Source organism: Vitis vinifera, chromosome 17, assembly GCF_030704535.1.
Source record: "Vitis vinifera cultivar Pinot Noir 40024 chromosome 17, ASM3070453v1".
NCBI classification, from domain to species: domain Eukaryota; kingdom Viridiplantae; phylum Streptophyta; class Magnoliopsida; order Vitales; family Vitaceae; genus Vitis; species Vitis vinifera.
This window is the reverse complement of record NC_081821.1, coordinates 4874801-4888025: the sequence shown is the minus strand read 5'-3', so window position 1 is coordinate 4888025 and position 13225 is coordinate 4874801. Positions and strand designations below refer to the sequence as shown.

The following is a 13225-nucleotide window of genomic DNA, read 5'->3' as shown; positions in this document are numbered from 1 at the left end:
TTGTTTTTTATATTCACTGCCAAAACAAAGATTAGGAATAGGTTTTATTTTCAAAAATTATTTAAAAATAAAAGTGATTTAAAAAAAAAATATTATTTTTATATGTTTGGATATTTTATATGTTTGGATATTTCAAACACGTAAAAAGTAAAAAATAAAAAAATAAAAACATTTCACTCATTTCGTGTAGAAAATGTTTGAGAAATATATTCCATTTCTCTTTTCTCAATTTTCACATGATAAACAAAATAATTAAAAAAAATTAAAGTATGTTTGGAAACTGTTTTTTAGAGTAATTTTTGTTTTCTAAAATAAAAAATACAAAAAACACGTTTGACAATAAAAAACAATTATTTTGTGTGTTTTGTTTTTATTTTCACTTATTTTTTATAACTATTTTAAAAAATAATTATACAAATATATAGAATGATTAAAATTAAAACACTTTTATGAAAATTAAAGAATAATTTTCAAAAATCATTCTCAAAACCTATTTTTCAAAATTGTTTTTGAAAATAACTACCAAAAAACAAAACAAGTCCTATATTTTTCTTTTCCTCTTATTTTTTCATTCTATTTATATATATAATTTTTCAAAAACAAAACTCAACTTAAAACCAAGAGCTAAAAATACATCCATATTAAAAAAATATATATCCTAGTTTGGATTTGAGTACCATGTCATGTGCAAAATTTAAAAAAAAATTAGTATAAATTTTAATAAAATTATTTAAAATTATCTATGTAATAATATTTTATAATTGAACACACTATATTATATTTAAAAATTTTCCTAATGATTTACCAAAAAGAATTTGCAAATCCTGTATATATGATTATGCGTTGAAAGCTAGAGAAGCCATGCCCACACACAGCTTTTTGTTTTTCTTAAGAGACTTTTTAGTGTTCTTCCAAAGGCAATAAATACACCTCTGAGCAGACAAAAATCAACCACTGGTTGATGATCAGACTTATCGTCAATTGCGAGTTGCTTCCCTAAAATTCATGAACCAGATAAGAATATTTTGACCCACCCCACAATTTCACTCACTTAATCCTTGCAACTACGTAGTTGTACGTATATGTTTGTAAAGGTTAGCTTTGTGGCTGCAGCTTCAGTTGCAGCTTTTGCAGTTTCCAGAATCAATATTCAATCTTCCAGGAAGCGAAACCCTCCAATCAAACCTGCAGGTACTTTGGAAAATGTCTGCAGAATCAATCTTTTGTTTCTTTCTAAACGTATTTTGATGGTGTTTCATGAACTTAGAGATTGATGACTCAAGCTTCCAACAAGAAGAGATTGAAGAAGACGGGGAAGAGAAGTCTGCGGATTCTGAATTTTCAGTACCATCAAGCAGCTCTCTCTTTTTGTTATATATTAGTTTCCTTCTCTCTGATCATATACATAGAAGTGGCTCATATAAATTTGCATTTCCAGGCTGAGGAAGAGGAAGAGATTAAAGGGAGTACTACCAGAAGAAAAATGGAACAAAATTTGAATTTACCCAAAAGAAGAGAGAGTGGAAATCCACAAGATGTTACAGGTGAAATAGAGATACTACAGAACGCAGTAAAGGAAATGGAGAGAAAAAGAAGGACCCTTGAAGGGAAACTGCTAGAAATGTATGGTATTAAAGAGCAGCGTTCATATATTGCTCAGTTGCAGAAGCACTTGAAGGTCAAGACGGAGGAGGTCGACTTTCTGAGCATCACCGTGAACTCGTTGCGGGCAGAGACGAAGAAACTTCAAGAGGAAGTCAAAGAGGGTGTGTTGGTACAGAAGCAGCTAGAGATTGCAAAGAAGAGAATAAAAGAACTGCACAAGAAGATGACTACAGATAGGAACTGGGCGAGGAAGAAATTGCTAACGCTAGCACGAGAAGTTTCCGGTTTTGAGAAGACAGGAATATCCAGTACAGATCATGAGAATGTTGAAAAGAAGACCGGAAGTGTGGAATTCAAAGCTATGGAGATGAAGAGGAGGAACAAAGAGCTTGAAATGGAAACGGGAGGACTGAAAATTATGTTGGTTGCTGCAGAAGACAAAGCAAATGCGCAATCCAATATGACAGAGGTATATATGAAATTTTCTTTAGTCTTTATTCGGATTCAGTTATGAATATATTGGCTGGTATCGTATAGCCTGATTTTCCCTGTTGCTGTTTTCGGATTAAAATGAAGGATAAGCTGGAGGAGGAGATGAATAAGTTTAGGCATGCAAACGAAAGTTTATCCAAACAGATAGAAAAATTGCGGAAAAACAGGTTCGGCATAATCGAAGAGCTAATGTACCAACGCTCGCTCAACGCTTGCTTGAGGTTCGAAAGCCAAAATTTCCTAACCCCACCGATTCTCAGCAAGAATTCAAGCCAAGAATCTCATGGCAACAAGACTCCTACTCCAATCCCACACCATAATTCTTACAGCAAATCTTCTTCCTCATCCTCGATTGACAAAACTACAATAGACAGCTCTTCTAGCAGCGAGAGGAGCATAAGCAAGAAATATGGTTTGATTCATAATATAAGAAGATGGGGAAGACGAAAGGATAATCCAAGATTAGTTGTTTCATCATCGGAGAGGTCTTCTAGAGAAAATTCTCCATTCAAGGCAGGCGGCCTAATTCGCAGGTTATCTATGTCAGATGTTCCACTGCAAAGGAAGGAAAATGACAGCACCGGACTAGTAGGCATCACCCCATCTAGGAAGATCAAAAGAGTGCAGTTTAGCATCCAATCTCAGGAAGTTCAAAGCGTCTTTGATCTCGAAAGGAATCCAATCGACACAGTAGCATGGCTGAGACCAACTGGAGACCTGGATGACAAGAAAAATTCAGCCATGCAATCAAGCAGAGCTGGGTCCCTTATGGGGGGAGACGAGAAACATGAAGTGAGTCTGAAAAAGGCCAGTCATTGCAGGGATTTGAGTGGGACAGACATGGGCAATGGTAAGGTTGAAAGTGGGGACAAAGAGGAGTTGCATCATTCAAATATGCTGCCCAATGTTCTTCATAGTGACAGCAGGGTTTGGACCCCTCTGCGTTCTTCCTCTTTCTCTTGATGTTACCTATTTATAAATTACTTCTCAATGCTGGGCTTTACTAATTCAGAGTTCCAAATTTTAATATAATTTGAAATTTTCATTTTTCTAAATAGGGTTTTGATACAATATTGAATTATCACATCTTGTTTAAAGTATAATTTGATTCATTTGTTTTGCACCTGCTCATGTATAAAGAAAATATTTCAAGGGAAGACTGATATTTGGTCAATCCAAAGCTTATTTTTTCTTTGTAACACGAGGTGAATGGATCAACTTTATTGATTAATTTAATTTTTCACAAGGGGCAATGTGTCCCTTGCGTATTCATAATCTTTTATACTTCAATCACATTTGATGAGTAATCGGACGAGTAGAAAGAGAGAGAGCATGGGGAGAAAGAGAGGTGCAAAGCATGGGATCAGAAACCAAACGTATAGAAAGAAAAAGTCACCAGTCCCCACAAGGACAAGGGCCACAACAAATCTCGGAGTGCTCAATCCTCTCCCACGTGTGCCCTTGCATGTCTCCACCTCCCACACGTGTCAGCCTATCCCCACACCACCACCCTTCTGCTTCTTCTATAACCCATCTTCCGTCTTTTCTATCTTCAATCTCTCCCTCTGTCGCTCAACGATGGCTGACCGCCACTCCGGTTCAGGCCAAACCCAACGTCCACCTCGACCCACACCCGGTTCAGCATTCCTACGTAGACTCCACGACCACGCCCCCAACTCCACTCAATTCATCGGCTTCTTGGCCCTCATCGTCTCCGGCTGCATCTTGCTCTTCCTCACCGGCCTCACCATCACCGCCACTGTCATTGGCCTCATCTTCTTCACCCCCTTGATCCTCCTTTCCAGCCCCATATGGGTTCCGGCCGGGACAGTTCTCTTCTTAGCTGCGGCTGGGTTCTTATCCATGTGCGGGTTCGGTCTGGCGGTTCTGGCCGGTCTGTCTTGGATATACAAGTACTTCAGGGGTTGGAACCCGCCCGGTTCTGGCAGGTTTGACTACGCCAGGAGCCGGATCGCGGACACGGCCAGCCACGTAAAGGACTACGCTAGGGAGTATGGTGGGTATTTGCAGAGTAAGGTGAAGGACGCGGCTCCTGGAGCCTGAGGGATCTTGAACCGAAAGGTTTTGAACCGGATCTAATACGCCGAACCGGGTTTTCTCTTTTCTATTTTTAGTAGTATTTTGTTGCTTGTAGTGCCGTTTCTATTTCCCTTTCTTTTTTCCCCTATTTTTTTGAACTTTTGCACGAAAGTTGGCTGAGTGTTGATTCGATCGGTTCACTGGTGTATTTTTGAAAGCATGAAGGATGATTGATCAAGATCTCTTGTTTCAAGTGAGGTTTCCTTCTTTTCCTTCTTCTAATGTCATTCAAATTCGTCACCCGTGTCGTTAGTTTGAAATTTCATCACTAAATCATTATGATATATTCTTTACGATCTCCTTAGGATGTCTCATTCTCATGGTTAGCTGATTGAAATTTTGTGCATTGAGTTTGACCAGGTAAACTTGTATCAAAAAATCAAAAAGACAAGTCTAATTAAGTACGTTGAGGGTTATCTTTTTATTATACTGAAAAGAAAGAATCATAGAAATGTAAGAGAATTGATATTATATTTATAACCGCCTTTGAATGTCGGAAAGGGTCTTAGATGATTATCAGACCAAGATCCACCCTGACCTCGTCCACTAATTTTTATTTTTTTTATTTTCCTAGCTTTCAAGTTCTGATTAAAGTGCTTTTGGTTTGGTTTTTTAGCGCTATTGTTGCTTTTTGTTTGTAGTGCTTTTCATTGTAGCCATTTGGATTTTCATATTTTTTATATTTAGAAGAATCATTTTCAAGTAGTTCTTCAAATTTTTTAAAAGTGGTTAATAAAAATTATTAAACACTTTATTATTATTATTATTAGAAAAATTCTACGATACCTCATTCGGTATCGTGCCTCCATTTTTTTTCAGCCATTAGATTTAACGCACTTTTCGGTACCTAGCATAACCCTTATTATTATTATTATTATTAAAAAAATACTTACAAGCATCAGAAAATGTAAAAATGTTTTTAGTCCTTAAAAAAGAGACCATGTGGGTCTAAAGGGTCCTGTACAAGGAGTGCCCCTGTCGGACGGAAGCCTATAGAGGTGAAGAGAGAGAGCCTAAAGGGTTCTTGGGCCAAGGAAGGTCCCTGTTGGGTGTAGCTTAAAGAGGCGGTGAGTGTCCAAAGGGTTCCGGGTGAGACAAAACAAAGGCTCAAAGTTTCCTAGGTTAAGGAAGGTCCCCGATGAGATCAAACCTGAAAAGACAGTGAATGTTAGAAGGGCTTGGGACCAAGGTTGGTTTCTTGGCCAAGAAAAACATCGAACAAATTTGATCCAGTAAATAACACATGGTTAAGAAACCCCAAAACTCGATGAGATACATAAATACCTTTTATTCCCGATAAATAACACATGGTTGAGAAACCTAAAAACTCGATGAAATGCGTAAATACCTTTTATTTTATTTTATGAAAATAAAAAGAAATCGGAAATACAAACCCTTTGTAAATTGGAACCAAAAGAAATAAACAAAGCTAAAAACCTACTTACATGATGCCCAATCCATTTCACAACTACAAAAACCGCTTTCCAACATCCCAGCTAGGCTGCAACATCATACATGTGAAACCAAGCAGGTAAAGAGAAAATAAATTCACATGCCCTACGATTTTGTTTCTCCAATCCCACTACCCCTTTTAAATTTGAACGTTGAACTACTACCCAACTCACCCGCGGCTGCTTTCACTTCCGAAAAGCGTAACTCGGCAGCGGACTCGCACGCGGCGACCTGAGCGGCAGCTCCTGGAGCTGCTCCCCCTTATTATCGTAATATATTACGCCAGAGAAATCCAACGGCTGGCATTTATCCCCCATCAGGATCGCCCTCTGCCACACGCCGCCGTCTCCGAACCCTTCCTCTGCAACTTCTTTGCTGTCTAACTGTTCGCCCCCTTTCTTCTTATGCAGAAAAGGAATCGCCTTGTTGCTTATACTCGTCAGCAGCTGCTTGGGCCGCGCCAACGGCGACTTCGGAGAGATTTTCGAGTGGCTCACCTTTGTACGAAACTTGCTGGAAACTCGGCTGGCTTGCTTGGAGCACGAAGCCACAAGCGTCGATACGGAGTGGAGCAAGCCACTTGCGACCTTCTTGGAGGTTCCAAAGCCGGTGTTGGAGCCGATGTCGTGTTCTGGGCTATGGCGGGCCATGGCTGAGAGCTGTGAATGGTTTTATCGGGAGGGAAGGAGGAAGACGGTGGAGAATATATAGGTGAGGGCATAATGGAGGTGACCGGTGGTAGCCGGTTACCCTCTCTCCTTGACTCGCTCCTACATTTTCCTTATGAATCAAAAGAGTGTCTTGGTGGAAGGTCATCTTCCAACTGCGCGGGATATGACTGGTCCACGTACAAAACACAGACCCTGGGGAGGAAAGCATTAGATCATGGCTTCCACTTGTCATGCCCTGCGTCTTGAGTTTTACTTTTACCTTGACAAAAAGCCTGCAGCCCACTTGCCAGGTCTTCCCCTTTTATTAAATGATGGAGGTCAATGGTGGACTGAGTTCATAAGCTTGAAATTTTGGGTGACTCACACCTCCCATGGACCCATCTCCATCACATCATTTCCAAATGAATATCTACTGATTATCATATTAATGTGTGGTATATATGTTTTTAGGGGTTTAATTTAATCCACAAAATATGTAGATGACCAAAAAGATGGAACAGTGTGTGAGTGGAGTTTTGGTGGTGGGTGACCAAAGACTTTAAAAGAATGCTTAGGGTGTACCGTGTAACTAGAGAGGGGTAGTGGAAGTAGGTTAGCTTCCATCCATGGACACCAATATCGGCGGTGGAGAGTGGCCAAGATTGACCAGGTAAACTCATATTTCAACCTCTGTGTATTGAAAGGAAAGTCCATGAGTGATTTGTGCTTTACCTTTTAGCATTACTGGGCGATTTTAGCGTTGGAGGTCTTTGGGTCGTTTCTTCAGCCACCTTAGGCTGCACAAAGTGCAGAATGTAGGATTGGAATCTCTTGGAGAAAAGGGCAAGGAACACGTGGGGCTCATTCTCTTCTTCTCCCAAAAGGAAAGGAATGTGCTAAACGCTCAAGACCATTCATATTATTATAACGTTTGATTATTTAGTTGGGTTAGATTATTTCTATTCTTTCAAAGCATCTCAACCGTCGATCAGATAAATCCATTTTTTGAAAGAACTCCTCTTTAGTGATCCCTTCTCTTTTTATCCGTTAATCTTCAGACTTACCCTTCTTGTTTCATTAATTAATCTTATCCTGGTATCTTATTCTCCATTGAGAAAAATAAATATTTTTATGAATATTAAACTAATATAATTCCATATATTGTTTAAATCATATGAATGTTTTTATTTATTTATGAGAAAATACTAATAATGATGATTATTTAATATTTAAGCATAATTTAAAATTAATATTATTTAAAACAATTTAAAGGTTGAATTAATGGCATGTTTGACAAATTAATTTAATAATTTAATGACTTAATTTATATTAATATCAAATCTTTTTTGTGAACATAGTCGTACATACATATGTCACCCGTGAAAGCATAGAAATAATTTTTTATAATTTACTCAAAAAAAAAAAAAGAATTATAAAGGAAGGAAAAAGGTCAAATCATTTAAAAACGAAATGGGCAAGAAAATCAAAAAGGAAAATTACCAAATTGTGCATGTGGGAAAATAGAAATTTCTACGCATACTTCTTAGCCTTCTCGAAAACGTTTCAACACTTCCCCAACGTTTTCCATGGAAGTTCCCCAGCATTATTCAAAAGTCGCAGCCAGGGATCGAGCTTTTCCAACAAGCAAAAATGACACATTCCAAGACGTTTCCAAGCATATGTTGTGTGAGATAACGTGGCACTTGGCTTCCATTGGGTATAATTGGTTTGGTTTCAAGCTTATTGACCAACTCAAGGCCTTATTTTGAATCATGGAAGGGCATATTATAAGCTTTGTGGTCAAATTACGATTATTAAGACACCTTTTTTTTCTTTTTTCTAAGTGTGTAGGTCTTTACTAAAATGATTACTCCACAAGAATTCAAGTGGATCATATTCGGAAACGATTCAGCTCGCATTTGAGGCAACTTTTCTATTGGATTCCTTTCACTTCATTTTATAATTGCCTAGAACGAAAACGTTAGAGTCAATTTTTAATTTAAAAATAAATTAAATAAAAATTTTGAATAATTTTTTATAAGATTAAATATATTTTACTCTTTTTATCGGTCTCGTGTTTTACACTTTGTCTCATAACATTTAAAACTCAATACTTTGTTCCTCAAATTTGTTAAAATATGACACTTTGCTTCCAAAACTTACTAAAAAATCAATAAATAATTTGTTAGGTAAGTAAACAAGTTAAAATACAAAGAAAAATATTTATTATCCAAGTTCAAGTTCATCAAACTTCTTCATGGTTGTATGCGAAAATCACGAATAGTCATGTAAATATCCTTCTAAGATAAAAAAAAAAAAAATTAAGACTGATAGTCACTGTAGTTTGAAAGTATTTGAGAAATTTCACTTTAAGACTATTAATTTAAAGTTGATTTTATCTAATTACATATTAGTGTTTGAATCAAAGTGCAAAACATATCAATTTCTTTTGTAATTTTATAATAGGTTTGTGACAAAATATTGGTATTTAAAAAGTTTAGGAGGTAAAATATTAGGTTTTGAATGAAATGGGACAAAGTGTAAAGCATATTAAAAGTTTTAAAGGTAAAGTTATATTTAATTTTTTTATTTCTAATAAAAAATATAAATACATAAAATAAAACTTTGTGATTGTATTAATTCAAATACATAATTAAAATGACAAGGTTAAGGAAAACAAAAAGTTAAAACAGAGCTAAATTAGTACACATTAAAGATGATTAAAAAAATTTAAAGATTTCATTGTGTGAGGATTAAATGAGCAAAGTTGTAATTAGTATCAAACATCTCTTAACTAAACAAATTAATTTACTAAAATAAAATAAAAAATTTGGATGTAATGAATGAATTTAAAAATTAAAAACTAAAAAATAAAATTATAGTTATAAAATTTAAAAGAAAAAAAAAAACACAAGCAGACCTATATTTTTTAATTTTAGTCCGAATTTTAATATAAAAAAATTACCAAACATATTAAGAAACTCAAAACCTTTAAGAGTTATTTCTTTTAATTATGTTTGGTTGATTCCATATATAATATGAGACAGAATAGAAAACGAGATAATATATTTTATCTTTTATTCAATTATTTGGGTAGTAATCAATAAATTATTTCATTATTTATTTTTTAATCAGACATGTGATAAGATAAATGACGAAATATATTATATTATAAATCATAAATTTATATTTTTTTATGAATTTTAATTTTTTATAATTCTTATTTTATAGAATAATTTTTTATTATAAAATTAAATCCATGGTAAAAAAAAATAGAACTAAAAAACATAGTAATACATGCATTATTTAATATATATATATATATATATATAATATTTTAATTATAAATATTATTAGACGTAAAAGAGATTTTATTTTTTAAAATAAAAATATTGAAATGCAATTTTATTTTATTTTAAGCATTGAAAAATAACGTTATATATTTCATTTAAACGGGATCATTGTTTCTTAAATTAGGGAGGTAAATGGGTTGGGAATTAATGTTTTTAATTTCATAAATGTATATTTAATTATTATTGCTATTATTATTATTATATAATCAAAATAGGTTCCCGTCCCTGATTATTGCTCCCCTTTTGGATCTGACGAGTTTTTTTACCATTCCTACTTAAAATAAAGCTCACACCAAACAAGTCCCAAGCTCATACTTATTCTTAACCATCAAAGATTCAAAATAACAAATATGAACGAGTGTAAAATGGTTGTGTGGTATGAAGAAGACGTATTGGTAACGGATAGGGTTCCAACTTCCAACCGGACACGATAATCCTTAATAATTATGGTAGTTGGGCTTGTATTAAAAGCCTTCATAGTTCAATCCATGGAATCGATGTCGGATGTTGGCCTTGAAATAGAAGTAAGGACTAAGGAGACAGTGGTCCATCCCTGTATTTTGTTTTCCCTCCCAAGAAGACCACTTCTTTATTAATGCACACCCACCTTAAATTGCCAAAGTTGCACGACAATTCCAATTGTTATTGCAACGCGGAGCATTGACTTCGACCTTATAACCCCGGCAACGAGAGAGTCCGGTAAATCAATTTAATGACTTAATTAATTAATTAATTTTTTAATTATATTGTTCTTATAAAATAGAAGGAAAAAATAAACTTCCAATTCGTCACCCATTTAGAACTTTCTTTAAATTTTAAATGTATAAAATTTTACTTTGAATAATGCAATTAGTTTTGATTGTTTGATTTTTAAATTATATCATATTTATTATTATTTTAAATATGATTTTTTATTTTATAGTTTTGAAATGGTTATTTGTTGAATGAACCATGACCTCGTATGGAGTTGGGGTCATACTCATGTTAGCATTATATAATGAAATGAATAAGTGAAACAAATTGAACAACTAGAACAATCAAATTTGAACATAAGTTGTTTATTAAACAAGTTACATGGTCTAACCTTACAATTAGGATACAAATATAATTATACATTTAAATTCATATCGTTTAGAAGTCTTACCATTGTATTGTTCAAATTTGACCATTGACTCATACTTCATGCATAAATATTAGAGGTTTTATTTGCTCCTTTTGTTTATTTTTTTTATTTTAGGTTTTCCCTTTAATATAAGGTTATAGGTAGGACTTGAACTTAGGTGGGTTGGTCAGATTGATAGTTAATCTGAACCTAACCCAAATTAAGAAACGATTAACCCAAGTTCAACTCAACCCGACCTCTAACTCAATATATTCAAGAAAAGCCCTAAATTTATTTTTCTAAACTCGAGTTGACTTCGTGTTAGTCAAGCTAAACACAAATTGGTTGGGTTATTGGGATTGCACAACTTAAAAGTCATTCATAGTGAATTTTTTTATCTACATATTTGTACCAAAATTTAAATAATAAATAAGACAAAATTTCAAGATAATAATAAAAAAGTAAAAATAAATTTATATATCCTTTTTTAAAAAGAAAAAGTATATAATTAATTATAAATTGATATTTTTTTCTTTAAAATATATATAAAAAAAATTAATATTATTATACATGATAATAAATATTATAAAATTGTAAAAACATTGAATTGAGTTCAGGCTACACTACACTGGGGTTGCCTAAATCAACCCCAATTGAGTTTGTGTTGAGAAAGTTCAACCCAAGCATTGAAAATATTTGTTGAAAAAGCTTTTATTGGAATTTTCTTTGAGGTAGTTTCAAAATGAGGTATCTAAATATATACCAAAATCGTAATTTCAAAATATAGTTTTTAACTTTATATTAAGATTATAGTTTTAAAATATAATTTTTAAATTTCTCTTTAAATTAATTTGAAGTCAAATTTTAAAAATATCGTTTTTTTTTTATCAAAATTAGAAACCGCAATTTCAAAATGTGATTTCTAAATGTGTATTAAAGCAATAGTTTCAAAATCCGATTTCTAGAATTTATATTAAAATCATAGTTATAAGGTTTCAAAATACGGTTTCAAACAATTTTATTGGAAAAAAAAATAGAAAAATATAATACTTAATCAAATGAGCTATTTTGAATAATACTTGAGAGGTTTAATAGCCAAAATGTACCCTTTGAACCAACACCCCACGTGGAGAGGAAAATCATATCAAGGGCTCAGTTTAATGGGCCAAACTAACTGTTCAAGCTGGGTCATGTCATTAATGTGGGTCATTCTCCATTATGGGCTTGGCCTATTCAGGATTGATCTTAGTGGGCTACGTCGAGTCCAGCGGCGTCCTCATGTAATCATACTCATCCTATACATTGATAGTGATTTTGTTGTCCTAATAATTTAAAGCATTTTTTAGCATACAAATTAAGTGACTAAGTTTCTACTTTTCTCAACTTTATTAACATATACTAATCTTAGGGTTGACAATTGGTGTTAGTAGGTCATGCTCGTATCGTATCAAAGCCTAAACATTCTACTAAATAGATCAATCAAAATATGATACGAATAATAATCAGAATATAAATATTAACATCTTAATTATTAAATAAGTAATATTTCGTGTAACTTATTTAATCCATTTAATAATCGGGTTGAATTAGACCTTGTATAAGTTTATATGATTAAAGTCAAAATCAAACATATCGATGATTGAATTAATATATTTATTAAAAAATGAGCTTTAAAATTATAATTGGGTTAATTAGTATAATTATTAAATAATTTAATTTGTATCAAATTCATATTATAAAGGTTGAAAAATTACTTATTAGATATTATAAATAATTTAGTTATTTCGGAATCAAATTTATTGTTTTATAGAAGTATGCACAAATTTCATCATATATTTTTTTATTATCCGATTCATCTTGATTTGACTTTTCACGTGATATTTGTTGAGTTATTAATATTTGAATTTTTTATTTAAAATACTTAATTTCATCTTATTATTTATTAATCATTCAAGTTTTGAGTCTGTCACTTATTTCCAAATAATTGATTTTATTTTCTAATTAATAGTCTTTTGAATAATATCCTATTTTTCTACATTTTGGAGTCTTTTTTAAAGTCGTTGTTTTGTTAGAAGATTTTGATTTATTACTATTTTTTTATATTTTTGTTTTGGAATTTTGCTTCATGGGAAGACTTTTGACTTTTTATATTATTTTGTTTATTTTTTTTTCCTTTTGAATGGACTACTAAGATATCGTATCATATGAACAAAATTTTTGTAACTCTTTTTTCCCATCTTGTTTCTCCTTTTCATCTAACTCTTTAATTTAAGATTTGGAGAAAGAGCTAGACCTATAAAAGCAATCTTTGTACCTTTTGAAATCTTGAAGTTTTGGACATGTAAGATTATTGAAAATTTTTGAAGTTTTTTTTAAAAAAATAAATCGGATGAAATGTTTTGTTATTGCAAATTTATAATTTTTTCTAAATTTCTTAGCTATAAAATATCAATATATTTTTTAGATACTTT

At 32.8% G+C, this 13225-nt stretch overlaps 3 protein-coding genes across 3 annotated transcripts; 2 read left to right on the top strand and 1 right to left on the bottom strand.

Moving 5' to 3' along the window:
• Positions 1-900: 900 nt before the first annotated feature.
• Positions 901-3152, top strand: LOC104882335 (protein CHUP1, chloroplastic). Its single transcript, XM_010665237.3, has 4 exons — positions 901-1191; positions 1268-1344; positions 1439-2074; positions 2182-3152. The coding sequence occupies exons 1-4, from the start codon at positions 1083-1085 to the stop codon at positions 3058-3060; spliced, it is 1701 nt and encodes a 566-aa protein (XP_010663539.1). The 5' UTR covers positions 901-1082; the 3' UTR covers positions 3061-3152.
• Positions 3153-3499: 347 nt separating this feature from the next.
• Positions 3500-4390, top strand: LOC100244020 (oleosin G). Its single transcript, XM_002273206.4, has one exon. It carries the CDS (start codon positions 3676-3678, stop codon positions 4159-4161), a length of 486 nt encoding a protein of 161 aa, XP_002273242.3. The 5' UTR covers positions 3500-3675; the 3' UTR covers positions 4162-4390.
• A 1144-nt stretch (positions 4391-5534) lies between these two features.
• LOC100261105 (uncharacterized) lies at positions 5535-6299 on the bottom strand. The gene has a single exon (XM_002273294.4). The coding sequence runs from the start codon at positions 6297-6299 to the stop codon at positions 5835-5837; it is 465 nt and encodes a 154-aa protein (XP_002273330.1). The 3' UTR covers positions 5535-5834.
• Between the last annotated feature and the right edge of the window lie 6926 nt (positions 6300-13225).